Source organism: Saimiri boliviensis, chromosome 3 (assembly GCF_048565385.1).
Source record: "Saimiri boliviensis isolate mSaiBol1 chromosome 3, mSaiBol1.pri, whole genome shotgun sequence".
Lineage (NCBI taxonomy): Eukaryota > Metazoa > Chordata > Mammalia > Primates > Cebidae > Saimiri > Saimiri boliviensis.
This window is the reverse complement of record NC_133451.1, coordinates 68,354,475-68,381,102: the sequence shown is the minus strand read 5'-3', so window position 1 is coordinate 68,381,102 and position 26,628 is coordinate 68,354,475. Positions and strand designations below refer to the sequence as shown.

Below are 26,628 nucleotides of genomic sequence, written 5' to 3'. Positions count from 1 at the left end.
ACAGAAAATCAAACACTGCATGTTCTCACTCATAGGCGGGTGTTGAACAATGAGACCACATGGACACAGGGAGGGGAGCATCACACACTGAGGTCTGTGGTGGAGGGAACCAGGGGAGGGACAGCGGGGGGTGGGGAATTGGGGAGGGATAACATGGGGAGAAAGGCCAGATACAAGTGATGGGGATGAAGGCAGCAAACCACATTGCCACGTATGTACCTATGCAACGATCCTGCATGTTCTTCACATGTACCCCAGAACCTAAAACGCAATAAAAAAATATATATTAAAAAAAAAAGAAGAGTAAATTGTGTCTCACCTGATCTTTAGGTAGGCTGCAACTCCAAACACCAGCAGCACCACAGCAATGACTGTCACGGTAATGGCGGCGATGCTGCCTGTGAAGGAGGAAGGGCACAGAAAAGAAGATACATGAGGATGTGGGACATCACATGACTTTGGCATGTATAGTATCCACCTTCTGCCTGATCCCATCTTTTCTCTGCAAGAGGAAAAAGCTGCTTCAGATCATTCTGCATGACATTCACAGCTAGAATCAAACCTAGGGTCTTAACTCTGTTACCAAAACACTGTTTATGCAGGGGAGGCTGGGTAAATGATCAATATTTATCAAGACTTTTTCGTGGCCTGGAATTCAGAGAGCAGTATTTAGTCATATTTTGATTATCTTTTTAAGAATGACATCAATCTGTTGTTGTTGCTGCTGCTGTTCTCAAGGGTAGTGGGTTTTACATTTCTTGATGTCCTACTTTCTTCTTTTATGGGCTCTGTCTCATCTTTTTCCTAGTTGTGAAATATTGGGAGACTTAAAATATTTTATTCAAGGGTCACTACAAAGTAATTTGGTTGTGTTTTTCATAAAAATATCGGTAGTACACACTTCAAAAGAGTCACCTTGGTAGTAGATGCGCTAATTTTAATGAGGCAATCAAGTCAAAGCATTTAAAAAAAACTCCTCTGTGGGAAATATGTTCAATTTTCATTCCTGAATAGTAAACTTGGTTTTATAGAGAATAAAGTCATTTGATATATATATAATAAGGTTAAGTCTGATAGGTAACACTATTTTTTGTTTGTAGAAATATCCTGGTGCAATATAAGGTAAGATGAATGTTTTATTCTGTAGTTTAAAATCTGGTTCCAAAAACAACTATTAATATGCAGTTTAAAAAAACTCTTTGAGCATGTACACTTGTAAGAATAACCATACCTCCTCCAAATACTACTTTGAAGCACAACATACTTTTTATGTGAGTTTTGCACTAATAATGAATATACTTGAGTTTTATTTCACCTTAAAAATGGCAAGAATCAATTGGACTCTTGTCCCCTAATACTTCAAGTGATTTTTGGGCGCTAAAGCTGGTGTCACAGACCCCATTTACTCTTTTAGGCCACTGGGAAATTATTTACTAGTATTTCAACAAATGAATGGGCCTCTTTTAAACACACTGCAAAGAGCACAAGAGATTTGGAGTCTGAATATGTGGATTCAACTGTGGTTCAACCATTAGTAGCTGTGCAACCACGTACTATTTATTTAACCCTGATGACTCTTACACTACTTACCTGCTTAGACAGAGGAATAAGAGTGTTCCACCCATCCTGCATGATTTTAAGAGGATTAAATGAGATGTCAGGTGCACCAATCTAAAGCACTATGCAAATACATGATCCTGGACCAATTCTCATCTCTTGTGTACTAGGTCTCAAAAATAATGAATCTTCCTCACATTTTTGGAGATTTATCACTGTAGATTATTTTAATATCTCTTCTTTTATTTTTATTTTATTTTATTTTGTCTGCTGGTATGAATGGCTTTTGTTGCTGTTCGTTTTATTAGCCTTTCCACGAAAAGAATTAGAGCACAGTTAAGAAGTAAATCCGTTTACTTGTTAATTCTTTAGTAACATCTAAAAAGTTTTAGATGAAAGAACACTACATCAGACATCCATGCTCCTGCTGCTTATAATTTCTAAAAGAGAGTAAAAAAAAATCATGAATCATTGATAACATTAAGACTAAGACCAGAGCTTGTCGTGTCTACAAAGACTGATCATATTCAACCATTTCAGAGCTTACATGCTTCTGAACACTCACACATCCATTTCTTTGCTCCTGGAATCATTTTGAGCCAGATTAATATAACTATCAGAATAATTCTCTCTTTTTACTACTGTAAAGACAGAATTATGTCATTGAATGTTCAAATGTGCAGACTGGGTCAAGCAGAGAAAGTCCAAGGTCAGTTTTCCTTATGGAAAACCTCCACTCCTACTTTGAAAGGCTCCTCTTGGCTTCTTGACCTCTAAACCGTGTTGACATTAGAACAATTCAAAGTTCACTGAAGCCTCATAATAGCCCTTTTAAAAGCTTATGAAAGGAGGGTTATAACTGCAAGGGAAGGTGATGGGAGTATTTTAAGATTCCAAAAGATATAGTCATTGCAATTAGGAGCAGTTTAAAAAACTGTCCTTTTAATTTAATTTCTCTTATTAAGAAATGGAAGAAAAGAAGGAATATTGCTGATTTTTCTGCAAGACTCTTCTTTCTTGCCCCAGGAATAGTTTTATATAGGAAATCACAGTTTTGATCTTTTCCAGATTATTCTCAAGCTTTAAGCAGTTGGGTCCCCAACTTTATGATTTATTGATTTTATTGATATACCACCTGTTTCTAAAGATAAATCAGGAACGTCCCCGACTAAAGTGCATTCTTTTTTTTTTTTTTTAGATTGTAAGTGATAGAGTGACTACTTCTCCATGTGATGGGTGGCTATCTTCAAGTGTACCCCCAGTCTACAAATGGGGCTCTTCCATGCCACCCTTTCATGTCCAAAGAAGATAGTCTGTATGACCAAAGCTGGAATTAGCAATTTATTTTCCACCTGATGGGACCTTGAGGGCAGCTGGGCAAAGGGGCACTTCTGAGAGTTCCTACAGCCCAATATATGGCCAAATGGTATAAGATAAAATAGTACTTAAATATTTGAACCACATAATTAACTATGCTGCTACCCACTGGCTCTTCTCAGTAGATGCCAGCCGTGGGAAGAAGAGTCCTCCAAAAGCAGAAAACCTTTATCCGGGCCTGAGGCTAGGAGATCTTGTTTCCTGAGCTTGCTGTTACCTGCACAGCAGTGGCTGCTTTCAGCTGGTAGCCTCAGCCCTGGGAAGTTCCACACCTGAGGGCATCATCGTTTGAGAAGATGAAGGGGTTGCTGAGCCCACTTTAGCACCGCTTTACAAGGTGACTGAAAAGGCTTTATTTCCTCCTTGTGAAAACAAATGCTATTTCCTCCTGAGTTCTGTTTAAACTAAACTGGAATTCCTCTCCTCCTCCTCTGACATTTTTCAATACAGGGTAGGGAGAGGAAAAATGAGGAAGGTGTGGCTGAGGGCAGGGAAGGCTCTGCCCTGTGAGGAAGGTGCAGGACACTGACTGGCAGTGCACTGCGAGCACAGAGATGGGGAAGGTGGCTGGCATTTCATTTCTTCCTCATTGGGATTTGTGAGTTACAGACTGGGTGTGACTCATTATAAAGCCCTGGAATGGGCAGAAATTAAGAACTGAAGGAAACTTACCTATATATTTTATAATCCAAGTTACAAGAATTTTCCACTGTGCTAGCACATTCCACTCTATCAACGTGTTCTGGGCTACTGAAGGCCTGTGAGCCAAAGCCTCTGAATTCTGGGCTTCCCTGAAGGCTGGAATTTCTCAGGGTTGCATTTTCCACTTTTTTAATGGCTCAGAATCAGAATAACTGGGCTAACGAATAACCATAGCTACCATTTGCAGGTGATTACTTTGGGCCAAGACTGCCCAAAACTGTACAGCTATCATCTTATTTAATTCTCTTTACAAGGTGGACAGGATTATTCCATTTTATAGATGAGGAAGTGAAGGCTCAGAGAGATTAAGGTTTTACATGTGGTAAATGATTGAACTAGCATTTGAACCCAGTACTATTTCATCCAGGTTTTATATTTTTAATCGTTAACTTTTCTCAGCTTAGCTAGCGCCTACTCTTCTTCATTACCTAACTAAATGTCAACCCTTCGGAGCCATTTTCCCTGACACCTCTGAGTAAATTACAGTGTTGTGTGTTGTCAGATCTCAGCATCAACTTCTTGGAAGCATTCTGTGTTATGTTTATGTGCTTCCCTAGGTCAACTGTATTTATGGCCATCCTGCATCCCTTCCCATTTATTTGTGCACTCTTAGCTTAAGACACCATCTTTGACCCACAGTGGGTACTTAACTCATGTATTTAATGTTGAATAAACACATTTAATACTAGCTTAAAAAGATTATCCTAAGTTTTTTTTACCCTAATCGCTGTGCTAAGAAAGTTTCCACACAGCAGACTTAGCACCTATTCACCTTGTAATCACCTGCTCCAGTTTTTACCTGAGTACCTACTCCTATGACTACATCTATAGTCCCACTTATCCAGCCCCCGGCCTTCTCACTGTGCACTTGCAAGTCCCCATCAGTAACCAAGGTTAGTTGGAGGAGAGTTCATTTAGGAATGTATTAGTCTGTCACACTACTAATAAAGACATACCCAAGACTGGGTAATTTATAAAGAAAAAGAGGTTTTTTTTCTTTTCTTTATAAAGAAAAAAAACCCACTCCCACATGGCTGGGGAGGCCTCACAATAATGGTGGAAAGTGAAAGGCACATTTTACGTGGCAGCAGTCAAGAGAGCATGGGCAGGGTAACTCCCTGTTATAAAACCATCAGATCTTCACTATCACAAGAACAGCACAGGAAAAACTCATCCCTGTGATTCAATTACTTCCCACTGGTTTCCTCCCATGAAGCATGGGGATTATTTTAATTCAAATTGGGTGGGGACACACAACCAAATCATATTAAGGAATATCTAGAGTCAGATAACATCCTTGAAGCAGCTCAGAGTAAACTTTTGGTTAGCCCAGTTGGCCACTACTCCATTCCCCTACAACCCTGAGGAAGGAGGCTGCCTGTAGGATTATTCCTTTCCCTGCTTTGGCTCTGTTCTGTACCCTGAGGCAGACCTGGAATCAACTGTGGCATCATTTAAGTCTCTCTCTCCCTACACTCACACATCTCCATGGGCCCTCGCACCACACACATGGGCCTCTTTTCTTTATCACACACTCATTAGGGGTTCTGTTCATGTCTAAACCTCCTGCCTCTCACTTGACCAAAAGGTTCCTTCTATCTTCCTGGGCTTAGCAATATTCTCAAACATCAAATGTTCCTCTAGGGACTCTTCTCATTGAGGATTTTTTTTTTTAACTTCACTTTAAACATGAAATAAACACTTTATTTGAATCTTTGGAAGAAATATTAATACTTGCTAGTTGTATCCAAAATGTAAATATTAGGACATGACGGGGTGAACCAAACAACCTCTGAAGAAAGAACTTTGCTGGGCTCTTTAAAGAAGTCATTGTTGCACTGAGAGAGCTGGGGGTGGAGGAGGTGATGGTGGAAAGTTTCCAGGGGTGAAAAAGAGGTGAGTGTCTCACTGCTCTCCACAGATGACTCCTGAGCTACATTCTCCTTGAAAATTCACCAGTCAGCTTATTTAGAAGGTGCATGTAAATACTTGACCAAGTTCCTGAGTATGTGAGCAGGCCTCTGATCTATTTTGAGAAGAGTCTTTAAAAAACCTCTTGACTGTTTTTCAATATTCTTGCTCTTTTCTTTCCACTTCCTGGTCCAGAGATTAGGTAAGAATCAGAGAAGAGGAGCAGGTGGCCACTTCAGAGTGTGCAGTGGCTCCTTCAGTCAAGGTCACCAAGAAGAAAGGAACATTTTGTCTCAGAGGAATTCTTTCTCTTTAAAAGCATGCGTCTGCGGATGTGCTGGAGGAGGGAAGTGGGCGACTGGCGAGGGCTTGACAGTTAGAGCTCTGTGTGTGCTGGATCTCTATTTATTATGCTAGGCTCTTCATCTTCACAGCAAGAGTATCAGATCATGTCTCCTTCCTCCAAAGAACAACAGTGATAGCAAGAGGAATAAACAACAACAAAAATAATAGCAACTAACGTTTTCCTGTTATTTACTCTGTGCCAGGGACTGTTCTATGAACTTCACTTATTTCAGTTCATTTAATCCTCATGAGAACTCCATAAAGTATTCTTGTCTCCATTTTACAGACAGGAAAACAGAGTCACAGAGAAGCTAAGGACCCAAAGCCGCAGCACTGATAAGCAGAAGAACTGGGATACAAGCACATGTCCTAGAGTCCATGTGTTACCCACTATGCTCTCCTGCCACCCTGGGCTCTAGTACTAAATCCTTGACTGTGTTTAAATAAAACCTATGGCTCTGGTACATCCTCTGTCTGCTTTCTTTTAGCTGTCCAGGAATCAGGGCCTAACTCAGGCTGTGTGACAGCTTGGGTCCTCTTGTACATACTGGTGAAGGAAGATCGAAGCTCAATAATTCAAATTAATTGGGAAGAGGGCTAGTTAGAATCGGACAACAGTGGTAGAACAGCAACCTTAGATAGGTCAGGTCATTGGTTTCTAGTGTGTGTTGTGGTGCAAGGTAACTGCTCAGAACACTGCCAAATGCTATTCATTTCAGTGTGTTCAATAACCCAGGGTACATGGTAACTGCAGTTTGCTTCTGGGGGATGGTAGTGGGAGTGAATAAAGGCTGTGAGATGAAGGAGAGAAAGTGAAAAAAGAAAACTTAGTTCTTAGATACTACAACCTAGGCAGATCCTAATTTTACCCTTATTGAGACTCTCTCTGTCTTCTGGCCTTTTCTGCTTGGATTTCACACCCATTCTTTCCATTCTTCCCCATGCCAGGGGAAGTACATCTTGTCTCCTCTCTCTTACCCCAAATCTACCCCACAAGCCTCTCCTGAATGAACTCCTTGGGCTTACCTTAAGCCAGGACAGTGTAGGGTGTAGAGATTCAACAGGCCAAGGCCCTGAGGTTTCACATGGCAGAGACAAGTGTCAGACCCTGGGAACCACACTGGGGTGTGCAGGATTGGATGGATAGACAGGCAGGGAGGTAAGAGAGGTGAGGAGTACCAGCCTCTGTATTTCTGCGTGTAACTGAGGTGGGTGGGCCTCTAGAATCTGGAGCAGTCTTGGGAAGAAGCGGGAATGAAGCTGTTCTCTGATGGATGAGCAGGACTTGGACAGACAGCAATAGAGGATCAAGGTGGGAACCACCTTGGAGGACAGCAGACACCCAACATTTATGGGCTTGAAGGGTTGGCACCGGGCTTGAACATAGAGCACCTTGACTGATGTTCTGATCTATAAAATGGGCTAATCCCTGTCTTTTCCACTTCATAGGGCTACTGGGAGGATCAAATGAGATGAAATGCTTTGTAAATCAGCATGAACAAAGGTGACTGTTGAGATCTTTGTAGCAGCCAGTACCTTCACTTTGTGGACTAGAAGACTCAAATTGTATCCAAAATGTAAATATTAGGACATGATGGGATGAACCCAAACATCCTGCAGGACTGACCAAGTGATAAAACGAGGACCACAGGCTATATGAGAGGGTGTAATGGAAACTAATAGAGATCATATAGATGGTTGAGTACTCAGGACCAAATCATAAGAACTCTGAAAGCCGGAGATCATGGTGTTTGGGCTTGATAGTTTGGGGCACAGGGACCATGGAAGTGCTTTGGGAAGAAGAATGCACCTTTTATGCAAAAACCTTCTCAAGCCCAACCTTCTCTTGGAACTCATCCCCGATGACAGTCACTATCTTGAGTCCTCTTTTTCTAGACATTTGCTCTTTTATTTTGTATGGCACAATTTAGTAAATTTATTTTAGCACATAATTGATACTGCCATATGCAGCTGTGGGTGGTTATGCATATTATACATACAAGATTTAGATGTATGAAATACACTATAATACCAATAGTTTTATGAGAACACGTTCTGTCTACTCTCTAGACTGAAAGTCTCTTAAAGCCAGGTATGTATACCACATTCTACTTCATGATTTGTCTAGGCCCAAAGTAAGTGATTCACAGAATAACTCTGATTTCTTCTAAAGTATAGCTATTAAAAAAAGCACTGAACTTTATTAGTAGTTATGATGCAAAAAGAAAGCATCTTTATAAGGAAAATAGCTTGCATGAAAGTATATTACAGAAGTGTTCTTATTAACACAACCTAAGCTTGTCTTTGTAAAATAAATGTTAGTCCTTTCCCCCATTACTCCTCTCTCAAAATCTCTAAATCATTAAGTTACTAGCCATTTGTTTACACAGAGTAGCAGAGGTAAATCTTATCAAAATTAGCCAAGCATTATCATAGCTGGAATGTTTAACCTCATGTTTATATTCTTATCTAAAAAGTACTTAGTGGGCGGAATTGGGATTCCATCTATGGGGCAGGATCCCCACATCTCTATGATTCCACTTCATGGAATCAGAACACTTGGCTTAGAGACTGGCTTCACTTTTATCTAAAAGGATGCTGCCTACCTAAAGCCTGTAGTTAAAAATGTATGCTAGAAATATTAATCTTGGGTGAGATAATGAAATACTTGCACAAGCCCAGTGCTTGTTTCCTCTCCCTTCATTTTTCTCGCATGGGGGCACTCAGCTGTACTTTAAAGACCTGGGGAGCACAAGTTTGCAATTAATGCAAACCAGCCACACACGTCGGCACAGTTCTTAGTTACCATGGTTTTAAAGTTTCTCCATTTCACTTAGAATTAAAATCTTTTCCCACATGAATGCAGCCTCTTTTCCACTTGGAATTTATTTTAACTACGTGTTTAGGTTGTTCAATCTCAGCTTCCTTTTGACACCTGTGATGTGAACTATACTGGTTTTCTAAGAATAATGAAAGCTATTCTTCATTGACTTTTCTCATAGCAAAGCGGCATCTTCCATCTTAGAACAACTGATTAACACACAGCAACTCCAGCTCAGTGTTTGGGATCAATCCCCTCATTCAGTTGGCCTAATGGTGCTCCCCAGATCAAAAGGACTCCTGGGAATGAGGAACATCAGAGGCCAGGCTGGGGAATCTCATCTCCTAAGTCATCTCTGTGAATGATGCCTAGAGGGGTGAATATGGACTGCAAAAGCAGGCCACTGTCTTGCTCAGGAGGTGCCAGCATCTCCATGAAGTGAGAGAGAAGGGCTTTTGTGTTGTTGCTGTTGTTGTTACCCTCTCATCTATCTCTTTAGTATTTCAATGATGAAAATGAGGCATGATCATGGATAAAATAATACTAAAGCGGCTGGGAGCAGTGGCTCATGCCTGTAATCCCAGAACTTTGGGAGGCTGAGGCAGGTGGATCACCTGAGGTCAGGAGTTTGAGACCAGCCCGGCCAACATGGTGAAACCCTGTCTGTACTAAAATTACAGTAATTAGCTGGGCATGATGGCAGGTGCCTGTGAGTCCAGCTATTCAGGAGGCTGAGGCAGGAGAATCACTTGAACTCAGGAGGTGGAGTTTGCAGTCAGCTAAGATCGTGCCATTGCACTCCAGCCTGGGTGACGAGAGCGAAACTCAGCCTCAAAAACAAACAAACAAACAAACAAACAAAAAACCCCAACAACAACAAAAACAACAACAACAAAAAACAACTAAAGGGAAAAATAAGCAAGAAAAGTTGGCATGTGTCCTTCGCCAAGCAGTGTGCAAATTTATCTTTTTTTAATCACAGAATGTGGGCAGGGAACAGAGAGTCATAGTTTCAGGTTACCTATCCTGACACCTTGGCCAAGGGCAGTGACATCAGTGTAATCACTATAGTCCCAGGGACTCAGGGATCTCCTAGGAACCACTAGCTAAATTTAGCTTTGCCCCATGTTGTTAATCAGCAAGGCCATGCAGGAACCTGCTTTTGAATACTGTATTTACCAAGTGTTAATTTCTCCCACAAAGTGTTGGAGTTAAAAACATTGGAAAGAAAAGTAATTTCCAAACTTGGATGCAAGTCAAGGGAAGAGTACAACCTCTAGGTCTCAATTGTCCATCCCTGGGGGCAGATGCGACCCAGGCTAAATCCTGCAGTTCAGCTTTTGTTTCCCCCAACACCCCCAGACTGCTTTTCTCCCAGCTAGAAATCTTCAGTTGTTTTGGACTCTTTAACACTTCGAATTTTCCAAGTTTTCTGAAACTGTTATTGTTTCAAATGTGAACATAGATATTTTTCTCCTTCACACTTTTTGGATTATGCTTTTCTGTATTATGCTGTAGGCAGGCACTTAAGTGAACTTTTATTACCTAATATTCACAGTAAAAATCCCTTTTGGAATCTTAAAGTGTTTTTACAAACATTCTAATTCTTCAAGTTAAGAAAATCAAAGTCTAGAAGAGTCAAAACTCTTGCTGGTTGATATCCACGCTGAGAATTAAGTACCCAACTGTAATAATAATAGCTAACATTTATGTAGTGCTTAACTATGTAAGAGACTTTATATGCCTGTCTCATTTAACCCTAATAAGAATCCTGTAAAACAGGTACAGTACTATAATTACCCTCATCCTATAGATGAGGAAAATGGAACACCTGTGATAAATAAACTCGCTCAATTCCTCCATTTAGCAAATAGCACTGGTGAGATTTGAACCAGGCAGTCTGATCCAAAGCTTGTGCTGTTACTAACATTCTTGCCTTCCTAGAGCCTGTCTTCGAAATGGCTCCATGATTTCTTCACATGGAAATATGGCAAAGTGTTTTTGATGGCCCAGTTCCATCGGCCTACTGAGATTTTATAATTTTAACATAAATTTGCTTTCATCTTTGAGCCGCTGGTCTACCCCTTGAAGGCCATGAGTCTAACAATAAAAGCATTAAACTGTTAAATAAAATATCATCTCTTTTTGGCCAATATTTTTCTCTCCTAGGACCTGAGGGGGAAAATAGCATGCTGAGGGCGATATTAATTTAACATCCATTATATGCTCTCCTAATGCTATATTCCTGACTTGACTCTCTGAAATGGGACTTTTAGAACCTTTTCTGATAAAAATGATGGGAGGGTGTTGATCCATTCTCATTTCCCTGCCAAATTATTTTGTAACTAAAAAGACATGCTTTTCTGAGTTGGAATATTAGAGTAAAGGTTCAGTTGGGATATGGAATCAAGCATATCCATACCCTGGCATATTAATGATATCAGCTCTGTTTATAAGTTAAATCCCACTTTCTCAGTGAAGCATTTCCACAGCACTTTCATCATATGCGATTGGTGACAGCATTTTAAACAGAAAAAGAAGATTGCTCCATAAAGACAAAAAACTCTCCAAATGTAGTAAAAGGTGACAACGGGACAATTAAAATATGTGACATAGTTATATTGCTACACATGGCAACCTAAATAGATAGTAAATAGCTGATTTTATTACCTTGACATATATATCTCAAAAGATATTTTGGAAATATTTCAAAACTATATTAAGATTTAGGTAGTAAAAGTGAACTCAAGGAGAAATATAAGTAGAAACTAATTCATAATAATTTTTACTTAAAATAAAATCTGACAGTTGGAGCCTGCTGGGGGAGTTTACCTGGCTTTAGCAAACTTTGAGATTTAAACTAAGTTTAAAGAATAGGCTAACAACCAGCATATGGAAAAGTGCTCAACACCACTAATCATTAGAGGAATGCAAATCAAAACCACAATGATACCATCTCACACCAGTCAGAATGGCTATCATTAAAGAGTTAAAGATAGATGCTGGCAAGGTTGCAGAGAAAAGGGAACATTTATACACTGCTGGTGGGAATTCAAATTAGTTTAGCCACCATGGAAAGCAGTTTGGAGATTCCTCAAAGAGCTTGAAACAGAATTACCATTTGACCCAGTAATCTCATTATTGAGTATATACCCAAAGGAATATAAATAGTTCTACCATGAAAACACCTGCACATGTATATTAATCACAGCACTATTCACAATAGCAAAGACATGGAATCAACTTAAATGCCCATCAATGGTGGATTAGACAAAGAAAATGTGGTATACATACACCATGGCATACTATTCTGCCATGAAAAGAATGAAATGCTGTCCTTTTTGGCAGCATGGATGGAGCTGGAGGCCATTAGCCTGAGCAAATAAATGCAGGAAAAGAAAACAAAACACTGCATGTTCTGACTTAGGAATGGAAAGTAAAACCTGAGTATACATAGACACAAAGAAGGAAACAACAGACACAGGGACCTACTTGAGGTTGAAGGGTGAGGATAAAAAAACTAACTATAGGGTACTATGCTTATTACCTCAGTAACAAAATAATCTGTATGACAAACCCGCATGACACACAATTTACCCACGTAACAGACCTGCACATGTACCCTCCAAACCTGAAATAAAAGTTGGAAAGAAGAAAAAAAAAGAATTTGGCTCAAAAGAAAAAAATGTGAGTTAGAGTTTATAAGAACCCATAGCGATGGCAGCCCTGGAGTCCATGAAAAGCCAAAGAAGGGAGTCAGAATGGTGAGAAGAGATGTGGGGTGGGCAGCAGAAAGTCTTTTAGACGTCTACCCTGCTTAACGGCATCCGAGGGGATGTCTCTGCAGGCACAGTGAGGATGTTCAATTTTTCTTCATTCTCATTTCAAAGCTCAGGATTAATGAGGCCAATACAATATGCGAATTTACTGTCTAAAGATTGACATTGTCACCAAAAATCATTGATTGATTCATTCATTGCACATTTATTGAACACCTACACTGAGCCAGACACTGTTAGGTGCTGGGAATATATTTGAGAGACAAAATAGACAAGGACCCACCCTCAGGTACTTTAAAAGCAGCAAAGGCAATGAACAAAGAGCCACACAGAAAAATTTATAATCACATGCTCTGAAGAAGAGATGCAATTGACTAGTGACACTTTGTGACTGGGACGCCAACACCGGACAGGGGACCCCAGGAGAGACTTTGTGACCAGGCGATGCTTGAGCTGAGACCTGAGGAATGAGCTGGAATTAACCAGGTGAAGTGATGGGTTGTGAGAAAGTCCCAGGTAGCGTCTGAGTGAGTTAAAGCCTTAAGTCAAGAGGGAGACACAGGAGCTCATGGAACTCAGAGGCAGCCAGTGTGGTGGTACAAAGAGTGAGGGGAGGGGTGTGGGATGACACTGGGGTGACAAGTGGGGCCCACATAAGGTGCAGGTGTGTGGGCTTTACCTTAAAAGCAGTGGAGTGCCCCTAGGGCCTGATATGGTGGTGGTTACTAAGGTTATGTGAGACTTGATCAGATTTGTGTTTAATTGTTGCTACGGCTGCTGTGTGGACAGCAGGGAGTAGGGAGGAGGGGTGCAGGGGAGGAAATGAGGGGCAGCTGGGAGGCTATTGCAGAGGGATAATGGGAACTCTTGAGTTAAGAATGAAGAGAAGTGAATGCATTTGAGAGCTACCAAGAGTTCAAATCAATAGTACTTAGTGACAGAATGGAGCTAGGGAGTGGGAGAGAGAGAACTGAAAAGACGGTGGTGGCACTCAGCAGGCCTGGGCATGTACAATGATCTAATATTTGTAAAGCTGAGCCTAAGGTGCCATGCTTGTTAGGATTATTGCTTTCTGATACATTCTGGGCATTCCAAAAGAATCTGACCAGGAAATGTTTACCATTCTTTAACAAGGTCTTCTCACACCTGTGGTTTCTTTATAATTGTTTTCCCCTTTATTTTTAATATGCCATTTAAAGATGATGGTCATTAACTTACTACAATATACATTTTTTTCATTTCTGAAATTTTCTAGGTGTACTTTTAAAATTATTGTTTCATCTTTTCTACAAGTTAATTTTTTTTTTTCAAATATAAGGTTTATGGGTGTCTCACAGAGCTGAAAGTCTCTTGCAGGTATGGACATAGAGATGCCTAGATTTCTGTGCCTCCTTAGTGCCCTTTATTTAAAGGTATTTATTGGCATAGTTCATATTGAATAAATACTGGGGTTCGGATCAGCAATTTAAAGTTAAATGGACTTTACCAATTTTCATGGTTGTGTGAGCTTCTCTTTATAATGAAAATAATAGGATAGGGTAAGACCAGTGGACATGTGGATTTTACAGACAAAAGAGAATATCCACTTTGCAACAAGCATACTGACTATAATGTTAAAGTTTGCATGTGCAAGAACGGATGATGGTTTGAATATCACTTGTTTTTCAATGTTAATCCCTCAAGCATGTACTGAGCACCAAATTGTTCACAGTACTATTCAATTTTGTTCAGGGAGTCAAAAAAACACTGTAGTCATCGTTTTCATCCTTGAAGAGGTCTGATTTAATAAAACAAAATAACCCAAATTTAACACATCACATCTTTCTCTCTTCCTTTAAAAGCCAAACAAAAGCTAAAAAATAAAAATCGATCAAAACTCTTCTTCTGCAGAGCCAATTTCAGATGGCTGCTACGACCATCTGCTTCTCCTCCCACTGGGCAGCTCCACCCCTGGGACCCAGTTGGCAACATCTGGCAACTAGCCCATCTAGCTCATTTCTATGGTAATGCTGAAGCGTATCAGTTCTCCCCTGATGCTGTGTTTCTATTAATTCAGGTAGGATGGGGATGGTGAAAGGAACGTTTGGCTTAGGGTCAGTCAGGAGAACTGAATTTGAATCCTGGTCTGGTCACTCAAGTGACAACTTGAGTCAGTCACTCAGTCTCTCTGGACTTGTTTTGTCACCTGTAAAACAGATACTGCTGAGCTCACATCACTGGAACATTCTGAGGATCAGATAAGGGCCACCTGTATCAGTCGCTAGCCCAATTCTTGGAACATACATATTCTCAGTATGCCTCATACGAACATGAACCTCATGTCTTCTTAGGATAATTGTAATAAACAATTATCATAGTATGAAAAGCCAAGGGAACCTGAGCAACTGCTTCTCTTATATTCAGTTTACAAAAAAGAGCCTTTTAAGTTGGAGTAGTTAAGTGACATGCCTACTATCAGTGCATGACAATGACAAACCAGAAAACAGTTATAAACTGGAGTACATAGTTCCAATTCTGAACTCCCTGCAACTTGCCATACATATTCCCACCAGTCAAATACTTTTAAAATATAATTTTCAATATGTTCTGCCCCTGATCAAAAGCCTTTGGTGCCTATAAATGGTCTGGAAAGTATAACCAATTGTTTTAGGCTGCTCACTAGGGTTCTCTAATGTTTGTCCTGAAGTCTTCCTTCCTACCTCTGCAATGTCTCCCTCCATGTAGACTGGGACCCACACCACGTTACTAACTATGCCATGCGCCATGGGCACACTACATTGTACTGTCCATTACTGAAGTGACTGTATTACTTATGGCTATATCCCTACTATTTAGCCAGATTCCTGGCTCCTAGTAGAAGCTCAATAAATATTGGTTGAAGATGGTAGGCATCCTTCATTATGATAAATATAATAACAATGATAACACCAGCAGAATAGTAATAACAGTAAATAATAGTAAAGTAGTAACTATAGTCATTGATTGAGCTATTGGTCAGTAGCCATATGCTGTAAATTTATTATCTTATGTGAAACTTCCAATAACTCCATCACGTGAATACTACCCCTATCCCATTTTACTGACAAGATCAAGGTTCAGGGAGATCTCATAACTTCTCTGATATTGGTTGATTGGCCCTTTTATCCATGTATTCAACAAATGTTATTGAAGGTCTGCCATGTGTTGAGCTCTGTTCTAGGGGTTGGGGGCATAGCCCACATCTTCCTCTTGGCAAACAAGGTCCTTGCTTTCATGGTGGAATGAAAACAGATACTGACTCTGTCTAGTAGCAGAAAACAGACACGAACTTATCACATAAATCAGATGATGTCAGAAAACGGTTAAGTGATAAAAAGAAAAATACAGGTATTGATCGACTTACGACCTATGCGACTTAGGACCATTCGACTTTATGACCATGATTGCTAGCCACGACTGCTCCGCATCTGGCAGCGCAAACGTTGCCCAGCTGGGCGTACGACAGTGCGGACCAGCTTCTGGCAGCACTACCATCTCCGGGTGTACCATTTCAACTGTACATATAGTCTATACAACTTACGACCAAATCGTGTTACGACCGTTCCGCGGTCCCGACCGCGGTCGTAAGTCGAGCACTAGCTGTAAAGTAGGGAAAGGGATCAGTAGTGATGGGGGTTACTGTTTCAGATGGAGGAGTGGGTAAAGGCTTTGCTGAGGAGGTGACAGGTAAACAGAATCCTGTCTGATGAAAAGGAGGGAGGCATTAAAGATGTGGAGGGAGAATGTTTTAGGCAGGGGGGACGGTAAGTGTAAAAGCCCTGAGACAGGAGTGTTTTTTGGTATGTTCAAGAAGCAGTAAGAGTGCCAGTGTGTCTGAGGGTGACAGTGGAAAAGGTGAGGGTAAAGGCCCTGTGGTTCAGATCCTGCTGAGCTTTGTAGGCGTGGTAGAGACTTTGGCTTTTACTCTAATTCAAAGCGGGGAGTAATTGGAATGTGAGCACGAATAAACAGCAGAGTCTGTTCCAAGTTTTGAAAATATCTGCCTGACAAGGATGCGGTGAGTAGTGAGGTCAGTTGCAGAAATATTAAAGTGACACATGTGAAAGATGACAGAGGGGCGAGAGGTGATCAGCCCAGATCTCATGAACTACAGAGTAAGTGAGAAAGAAAGGAGTCTAGGATTGCTTCACGGGTTTTGGCCTGAAGAATTGAAAGAAGACAGGAAATGATCAAGGAGCACAGGCTGAGAGTTGAGGAAATCAGTAATTCACCTTAGACCTATTAAGTGTGAGATGCCTATGAGCCACCCATTGGCGATGATGAGTTGGCTGACAGCTGGCTATACGTATCTACAGTTCAATGAAGCAAAACAGGAGGAGAATGTTATACCTCCATGTTATCAGCATACGGATGATGCTGAAAGTCATGAGACATCCACTCAGGAGTGAGAGTGGAGAGATCAGGGAGAGAGGAGGGCAGACAATGCCTGGGGTGCTTGACCCGGATAGTGAAGGAAAATGAGGAAGTGAAGCGAGGCAGCAGAGACAGAAGGTAGTGAAGAAGCACATCCTGAATGTCGAGCAGAGACAGTGCTTTAACAGTGAGGGCAGTGATCTTCTGAGTCAGAGGCTGCTGGCAGGTCAGGTCAAACCAGGTCTAAGCACCGGAGCATGCAAAAGCAGGGAGGCAGAATGGAGGAAGGGCTGAAAAACTACCAATCGGGTACTGTGCTCACTACCTGGGTGATGGGATCAATTGCACCCCAAACCTCAGCATTACACAATATACCCACGTAACAAACCTGCACATGTACCCACTGATCTAAAATAAAAGTTGAAATGATAAAGAGAAAAGAAGGTCTAAGAATTTACCATTAGACATGGTACTGTGGATGGCACTGGATTATTCAAGAGCAGTTTAAGTGCTTACAACTTCAGGGTAGATTCTGAAAGCACATGTGTCCAGCATTAATTATTGCGCTCTTGGTTTCTTGCCTTTGTAAATGAGCATTTGAAACTTTCTTTACCCAAATCCCCTTCTTCTCTCTTTTGGCCCAAAGTTCCTTTATTTCCTGCAACTCAGCTCCCTCCTCTCTCTATCATGGAGCCCTTCCTTAACATCTCTAGTCAAATTTAACTCCCATAATGTTCACCTTGTTTCAGAATTATTCATTGGTGACTATGTTTAGATATTTGTTGAGTGGATGAATCCTTGGATTAACAGAAACATGTTATGTGAAACCACATAGAGTAAGACAAAATGCTATGCAAAATGTGCTGTTATTACTGCCAATACTAAAGGCAGCATAAAGAATCTCTAAACAAGAGCATCTCAAAATAGTAACCTGAAGCACAAACCCACAGAATGCTGCTAGGTCTGCTAGCTAATAAAGGGGCAGTATAGCAATTCAGAGTAGTGAGAGAGGACTTGACTGTGGCTTAGGGATCTGGGCCCTGGGCGCAGGGCCCAATGCTGTCACTGAGCCGTGTGACCTTGGGTGAGGCACTTTAAACTTCTGGAACACACTTTCTTCACCTTTGAAGTAAGCAATTTCTATCACATTGTCCCAAAGATCCTTGTGCTTATCAGAGTCCATTCTCATATTAGAAACTAAGTACTGATGTTAAGAGTTACTTGTCCTGTGTCCTTTGTCTCTACTTGAAATATAAAATCTCAAAGGATAGGTCTCATACTTGTCTGCAGGAAGAAGAGAGTCTTCTAAATATTTTTTGATTTAGTAGATCATAAGGATAAATACTCTGCTCTGTAAAGTGTGCACTGCTCAGTGATGTCCCTCTAACCTGCCACAGCTCTCTTCTCTAGTCGTTTAAGCATTCTGTTACTTTATCCCAGTCTGAGTGTCTCTCTTTTTCTTGTTGAGCTCCTCAATGATATACCAGACCTTTGAAGTAAAAATGTACAATTCTTTGGGACCTCTTCCCTTACTTCACTTATTTATTCTGAGTTTCTGCTGTGTGCAACATTCCCATGAACTTCAAGGTTTATGAGCCAACTGCCATCAATCTGGGGCCCCTTGACCCTGCTTGGCTAGAGTTGAGGAAATCAAGACATAGAGACTAAAAAACAAGCCAAGATATTAGAACAGAACTGTCTTGCATAATCCCACCCATAAAACTAGGGTATCTGTAGGAAGGAGATATGTCACTTTAGAGATTCATGCATGGTAAGCTCAGATTTTGTCCTCAGGAAAATCAAGCTGCTATGTCTAAGGTTATCCTGAAGGGGAGAAAAAGTGAAGACAGGGAAGCCAGTTAAAAACTGAAAAAGTTGTACACACAGGTGGTGGTGAGGGCCTGAACTAGGAAAGAAAAAAGGTAGGGTCACGGTATTTTGATGGTCGCTTTGTTAAAGATGGTTCTTAAGATATCACATGTCTTAAGTCAACTCCTACTCTGCTCCAGGTACCAATGCCAGACATGTTATCTTCATGCTGGGAACCTAGGGTGTAGGGGTTGGGATAGAGAAAGACTGAAGACACACATCCAAGCTCAGTGTTGAAGTGCTGGCCTGGAGGTATAAACAGGATGCTAATGGGATGACGGACTGCACAGAGGAGTCAACAGACTTCCTCCCTTCACCTTGCAGATCCTTCTCCACCCTTCTCCCTGGGGCTTTCTGACCAGCCCTCCAAGAGGCCAACCTGCATGGAACACACCAGCGGGTCCCCTTGTTCTTGGTTTCTGGCTGTATATCAGAAGAGCAGTGAGAGGGAGGGGAGAATACTCATTCCTTTCACTCTAGGGAGGTTAACCTTGAGATCATTTTGTCCCTCAGCCAAGAGTCACTGCTCCTGTTGATGTGGTGAACTCTGCTGGACCTCTCCTTTGGGGTTCTGGTTACTACTCCCTCCTTCCCTCCTAGGCCCGACCTGTAACAGCCCTGTTATCATGATACCCTGTGGTTCTCCCATTCCCCAGCCAGATCTTTGTCATTAGTTCCTTTATTCCAGTCTAAGTGTCTCTCTCTTTTTCTTGTTGAGCTCCTAAATGATATACTGGACCTTTGAAATAAAAATGTGCAATTCTTTGGGACTTCTTCCCTTACTAAATTGTGAACTCTTCCATGAGGAATCACATCTTCATTAATCTTAGTTCTATCTCTTCCCACCTCTGCTGTCAAACACAGTTTCCATTCATGGTGGATGTATATCAATTGTTTGCTAAAAGACGTGATTCTCTCCTTGGTGATGGCCATTCCATTGACCCCAAGTGGCCATGCAGGGTTCTGTCTGGAAATGACCTTCTTAGTCCAAATCTCTCACAGGACCACTCAGGGGAGGGGCTGCAGCTCCATTTTCCCCTCTGACTTCTGGCTGTTTTCATCTCACTCTTTCTCAGCTAAGTGGCCAAATGCTCCCATGAAAGTCTCTTCCTGCCCAATACCCTAAAACTGTACTGTCTTCACATCAATGTCAGATGCAGGTGACCTCAGAAAGAACCCTCAATTTCTCTCCACCATAATTTCCAAGATTACAAAACCAAGATAAAAATTATAGTAACTTCATAGAATTACTGGGAAAATAAAAACAAATGTGACATCTTATAACATTTATTGTTTTTCCCTTGAAATACATCAGTGACTATAAAAAATTATCAAGTTTTCTCTACTCCTACTCTACTTTGACTGGTTTCCAAAAAGGAAACACTACTTTAAAACACGAGCAGAATAATAATAACAACTGACATTTTCTGAGCAGTTACTCCCTGCCAGGAACTGTTCTAAGTGCTTTATGTCATTTCAGTTAATCTCCACAAGAACTGTATGCAGTAGAACCTGTTTTATCCTGTTTTACAGATGCAGAAAAATAAAGGCAGATAGGTGAAGTAACTTGTCCAAGGTCAGGAGCCAGAACTGAAACCTAGGAGGCTTGACCAAAGCCATGCTGTTAACCGCTTTGTTATCTGGTCTCATGTGATTACATTCCCTGTAGCATCATTATGACTTGTGAAAACAAATCATAAAAGTACAATGGGCCATGGTGACTTGTGGAAATAAGTGACTAAAAATAGTTTCCACTCTCGTGGAAATTCTTGTGAATTATAATTAAACTTAGGTGTTACTCTCTAAAATTTGAACTTATTTCATTGTGTTTGGTTCACTGAACTGCATTCTTAACATGTGCATAAAGTAAAGAAAACTAGTGACTGGATAGAGTCTCACCTGAACTTAATGCATGTTCTACTTCCTGCATGATCACCCTGGGAAAGGTGGTGGTGGTCTCCGCGTCTATGAGCTCACACATCACGTGGCCCGACACAGTTGTTGGGGGTGTTTTCTCCTGGGGCACTGGCTCAGGCGTGGCATGTGAAGTGGGTGCATGGTCAGAGTTGGACTCCTCTGTCGTGGACTCTGGTGTAGTTGGAGCTCCAGTGGGTTGGGTGCTGGTCACAGTGGAGCTGTGGTTGGTAGTGACGGAGGCAGAAAAAACCTCAGGTGGTGACGTTGATGGGGATGAGGGTGGTGATGAGGCTGGAACTTGAGGGGAGATGAGTGTGGGAGGCTCAGCAGAGGACTGAGACACTGTAGCCGCCACACCTGCTTCAGGAGTGCCTGAGCTGTGTTCCTCCAGTGTGGATGTTAAGTGGACTTCACCGCTTGTTGATGAGAACCCAGGAGATGAAGGGTCTGTGTTTGTGCCTTCCCAATTCGAACCTGGGCTGGTGATCTCTTCTCTGGACTCTATGGAAATGTTCTTAGGAAGCAGAGATGTCGGGGCTGATGCTGTAACTGGGAACTCCGAGCTGCTGTGAGTGCCGATGGTTGGGGAGGCAGTGTCTGCATCAGCGTTTTCTGGAGAGCTAGTCCAGATGGTGGTCGGTGGCGTAATTTTTGCCGGAAGAGAAATGGGCAAGAGAGCTGACGTAGGCAGACTCTGTACCCTCCATCCTGTGGAAGAGCCAGTACAAAAGTGGTTAATATGTGAAAACACAGTAATATATGAAATAAAGGCAAGGCTCTTACTCCACAGCTATTTTACAGCATCTTCACAGGTATTTCTCATTTTGCATTGTGCCCTCCCCAGTTCTGAAGGCAACTTTTAAGAGATTTTCTTCCTACCAATTGCTCTGCAAGTCTCTGTAGAAACCTGCCTGAAACTCAGTAAGAGCAATAAGTAGTTCAGTTCAAGACTAGCCAATGTATGGTATGAACTAATCTTGTCCCCAGCTTGGTTAAAATCATGTCCTCAGAGAGTGAGACCCTCTGGGGGAACTGATTTATGGGAATTTGTCTGGACTGCCAAGCAGCTCCTGTAGGAATACTGGGCTTGTGGACATTGGGAGTGGGGAAGGAGTGGTTGCAGGTGAGTGTGGTCACTGGCAGGAGGGGCTTCAGTCTCGTTCCATCCCACAGCTGAGGAGCTCACTGACTGGATGTTCCCTGTCTTGAGGGCTATCTGTTTGCACTTATGCACAAGGATATAAGGGTTATGGGCCTGCTGGCAGGGACAAATAAATATGTGAACACATTTCCTGTGGAGGAAGAAAAAGGGAGAGGTCCCAGAATACAAACTAGAAAGAGAAATCTGAGGTTTGGAAATATTTTCTGAGACTCGAACCCAAGTGTCTGAAATGCTAGCCTTGGGTCCTTCCCATCATATCATTTGCCAAATGCACTGCTTCAGATGTAAAATTTAGAGCTAGTTTCCATTCTTCCTTTCTTCCTCCCTGTATTTACACACTACCATGGGGACATTTGGTTTTGTTCACTGACTCATTCAATGATTATTTAACAAAGGGTTTTTACGTGCCAGTACTCTCCTGGACATGGGGTTTGTGGTTTCACTTTTTAGGTAAGACATCTCTTGATTGCCTCCTCATATCCCCTTGTCATTCCCTGACTAGCATTTCCCCTAGTCATTTGCATCGTAGTAGATGGAAGCCCCATTCACTAAGTTGCTCGGTTAAAAAACAATATGTCACCCTTCACGCATTTCTTTCCTTCACATCCCACATCAAATCCATCAGTGAGTCAGGGTGAGTCTACCTTGCAAATATAATCCTTATTCAACCACTTTTCACTCTCTCTCTATTATCTCAGCATCCCCTGAGCCATCATAGTCACTAGCCTAGATGACAGCTGATTAGTCTGGATGTGCCCTCCAAATCTCAGGTTGAGATGTAAACTGCAGCGTTGGAGGTGGGGCCTGGTGGGCGCTGTTTTGGTCATGGGGCTGATCCCTCATGGTTTGGTGCTATCATCATGGTAGTGAGTGAGTTCTCTCAGGATCTGGCTGTTTGAAAGCATGTGACACCTCCCGCCTACACTTTATCTTGCTCCCACTCTCACCATGAGATGTGCCTGCTCCCTTTTCCCCTTCCACTATGAGTAAAGCTCCCTGAGGGCATCATCAGAAGCTGTGTAGATGTTGGTGCTATGCTTGTACAGCCTGCAGAACCATAAGCCAATTAAACCTGTTTTCATTATAAATTACCCTGCCTCAGGTATTCCTCTATAGCAACGTGAAGGATTGCCTGACACAACTGTAGTAGTCTTTTAATTGGTCTTCTGGCCCCTAGGTTTCCTCCCTTTTAGACTGCTTTCCACTTAGCAGCCAGCATGATCTTTTATAAAAGCAAATCAGCTCTGTCCTTTCCCTGATCAAAACCGTTCAAAGATGTTCTGTTGTACTTAGAACAAATACCAGAATTGCTTCTCTATGTCGTCTCATGTTCTCATCATCACTTTGGTCTCTAATCAAATGTCACCTCTTATCAAAGGAGTCTTCTCAGACAAGTCTAACTAAATCTTTGCTACTCTAGCCCCTTGTCCATTTTTTAAAAAAAGTATGTTCAGAATTTTTTATTATGGTAAAGTATGCATAACGCTTTACTATTACAACCACTTTTAAGTGTACAGTTCAGTGGCAGTAAGTATATGCACATTGTTGTGCAACCATCATTACTTATCTCCAGAACTTTTTCATTTTCCCAAACTCAAACTCTGTGCCTATTAAACAACTCCCATTTCCCCATGGGGATAGTGAAAAAACAACCAACCATTCTATACTTTACTGTCTCTATGAATTGGACTGCGCTAAGTACCTCACATAAGTTGAATCAATCATATAATATTTGTCCTTTTATAACTGGCTTATTTCACTTAGAATAATGACTTCGAGTTTCATCCATGTGATAGCATCTGGCAGAATTTACTTCCTTTTTAGGGCTGGATAATATTCCACTGTATGTATGTATCACGTTTTGTTTATCTATTCACCCATTGATAGATACTTGGGCTGTTTCCATCTTCGGGTTACCATGAAAACTGCTGCCATGAACGTGGGTGCACAAATACCTGTTTGAGTCCTTGCTGTCAGTTCTTTTGGGCATATTACCAGAAGTGGAATTACTGAACCATATGGGTAATTTTTTGCTTAATTTTTTGAGGAAATGCCATACTCTTTGTTCATTTTTGTTTTTCACAATACCAGAGTGTTTTCCTGAAATTACGTATGTAGTTATTCACTTGCTTACTGTCTCTCTCTTCTACCAGAAGCTCAATGAGGGCACAGTGACCTGGTCTTACTCATTGCTGTTTCCCCTGAGCCTAGGACAGCATTAGGTCATAGTAAGTGCTTAATATGGACTTGTGGGAGAAGTGAAGGTAGAGTGGAAAAGTGAATTAACTCGAGAACCTTATTCAAGAACACTCCAACATCTCTCCACTCTTTTCCACATGTCACTTTAGTTATGGCCACATCTATCATGGCTTCCTCAGGGAGGGCTGCCTACCTGGTATTATTTGAGGGCAAGATTCTTGCTTAAAGATCAGATTCACTCATTTTCATTCCAGCATGACATATGCCTATGACTGATGTCTAGGTAAGTCTTCAACTATTTAACTCTATGTTACACTAAGGATATTTCCTTGACGGCATCAAATAGGTAAAAGCCAACCATAATCAATATTCAAAAGGAATAGAACATGGCCTAGATGCCAGTCAGAGGAAGGGAGAAAAGATCAAAAGGGAAACATTCAAGCACTAAGATAAAATCTGCTTACAACATCATTTGCCACCCAGCAGATTCAAGAGCTAATGGAAGGCTGTGCTAAAGAGTTTATTCTGAATTTAACATTTGGATTACCATCAAAATAACTGGCTTTATTTGTTTAAAAGAAGTTCATCAAGCCCATAAACTTCAGGAGACTTAATTTCCTGATAAAGAAGAGGACAGACTTCCCAACTTAGGCCACATGCTATTCCATGCTGTTATGGTGGTGTTTTGGCAGCTGTGAACTGTCAACAGTTTTCAGATGAATACAGATCAAGAAATCTTTGAAAGATGGACAAAACAACAGTTGAGACAAATATTATTAAAACATGGGATCTTATCTATGACCTTTGGAGCTTACTGGCTTTTCATCCTGGCAGCTGTCATGGCTGATTGAAGATTCTAAGGACAAAAAAAATGAGACCATTTACCATTCATAGCACATAATAGATGATATAATAGATGGGCAGATGGAGGTAGAGAGAACCTCAGTCTATTATTCAAGTCAAAGAGTCTTTGGAAGCCTGAGATAAATGAGGAATCAGTCATCTACAACGAGAACCAACTCATTCATTCATTCATTCCTTCACTCAAGCATTTATTGAGGTTTTCCCTCAGAGAACTCATACTCAACTTCCAGTAATAATGATAGATAAGTACTATATAAAAGTAAAACCAAGTTGTAATGAGAACGCTGAGGAAAGATTAATAAATTCTGTACTGATACCATGGAATGTAAAAATATACAAATGTCATTTTCGAATGACATTTAGAAAAGTCATAGAAGAGATGACATTTGAGTTGCTCCTGAAAGGATAAGAATGCACAAGATGCCACTTAAGATATTTGATGTTCAGAGTGACACCTGCATTGTCATTTCCAGTGGAGCTAGAAGCTATACCGTGGAAATCATTATAGTGCTGAAAATGACAAGCTCTGGGAATTGGATTTGTTGCTGGAAATATCTATTTTCTTGTTTAAGCTTACTAATACACTTTTATAATTCCTACCCTGCCTCATTCTAAAGAGGATTGGAAGTGGTCATTCATTTCCCATAGCTATCTACTGAGTACTTATTTAAAGAACTTTTATAGTCAAGTTCAGGCAATTTCTGCTCCTATCAAACTAACAATGCATGAAATTGTGTGACAGACCTGGTTATCTTCATTTGAACGAGGCTTTAGAAGCCTTCGCTTTGCCTTATTTGATGGTACATTCCATAATACCCTGACTCCTGAGGGTGGGTCTTTTTCCAACACAAAGATAGCCAAGGCTAAGGCACCATGAGTACCCTAGAGAATACGTTCTTAGTCTGCTCAGGCTGCCATAACAACAGAAATTTATTTTTGACAGTTGTAAAGGCTGGGAAGCTCCAGATCAAAGTGCTGTCTGATTCAGTTTCTGGTGAGGGCCTGCCCGTTGGCTTGCAGATGATCACCTTCTATTTGTGTCCTCACATGACCTTTCCTCACATAGCACCTAAGTGAAGACAGAGAGCAAGTTCCTTCATGTCTCTTCTTATAAAGGCACTAATCCCATCATAAGGGCCCCAACCACATGATCTCATCTAACTCTAATTACCACCTAGAGACTCCATCCTCAAATACCATCACATTGGGGGCTAAAGCTTCAACATTCAGAATCACTGTAGAACTTGCGTCTCTGCAGGAATACCAAACTGCTTAAGTCAAAACAGTATGAATGTACACTTTCTCAGGATTTCAAGGAAATTTTGGAGCTAGAAGGGCCTAAATAATAGGTGAGTATAACCCTTCATTTGATAAATGAGGGAGCAGATACAGAGAGGGGAAGTGGTGTAACTGACTTGACACTAAGAGGACGAACCAGACAGTGTCTACCTGGAAAGAACTGTGCAGGGACAGAGTCAGAACCAGAACTCCTGCACTGTGACCCCCACTAAGACCCTGTGTCCCAGCCTCAAAAAGGCAGCTGGGACTTACTTTAGCAACTACTATTATAGAGAATGCGATGAGCAGCCCATGTGAGACTGGGCAGCTAAAGAAGTTAAAAAAAAAAAGTCACGCCTCCATATACCTTCCCACCCAAAGCACAGCCACTTTCCTTTGAAGAAAATAATTAGTTTTAGTATTTCCTTGAGAAAATAGAATGAAGAAACCGAATC

The 26,628-nt window shown here is 41.3% G+C and overlaps 1 protein-coding gene across 1 annotated transcript in view; it reads right to left on the bottom strand.

The window, feature by feature from the left end:
- The window catches only part of PARM1 (prostate androgen-regulated mucin-like protein 1), a 111,503-nt gene that overhangs the window by 12,377 nt on the left and 72,498 nt on the right, over positions 1-26,628 (bottom strand). The window contains exons 2-3 of the mRNA XM_003931975.4: positions 20,653-21,378; positions 320-398 (exon numbers count right to left, since the gene is read on the bottom strand). Of these exons, the coding sequence (XP_003932024.1) occupies positions 320-398; positions 20,653-21,378 (805 nt within the window). The remainder of the gene's footprint in view (positions 1-319; positions 399-20,652; positions 21,379-26,628) is intronic.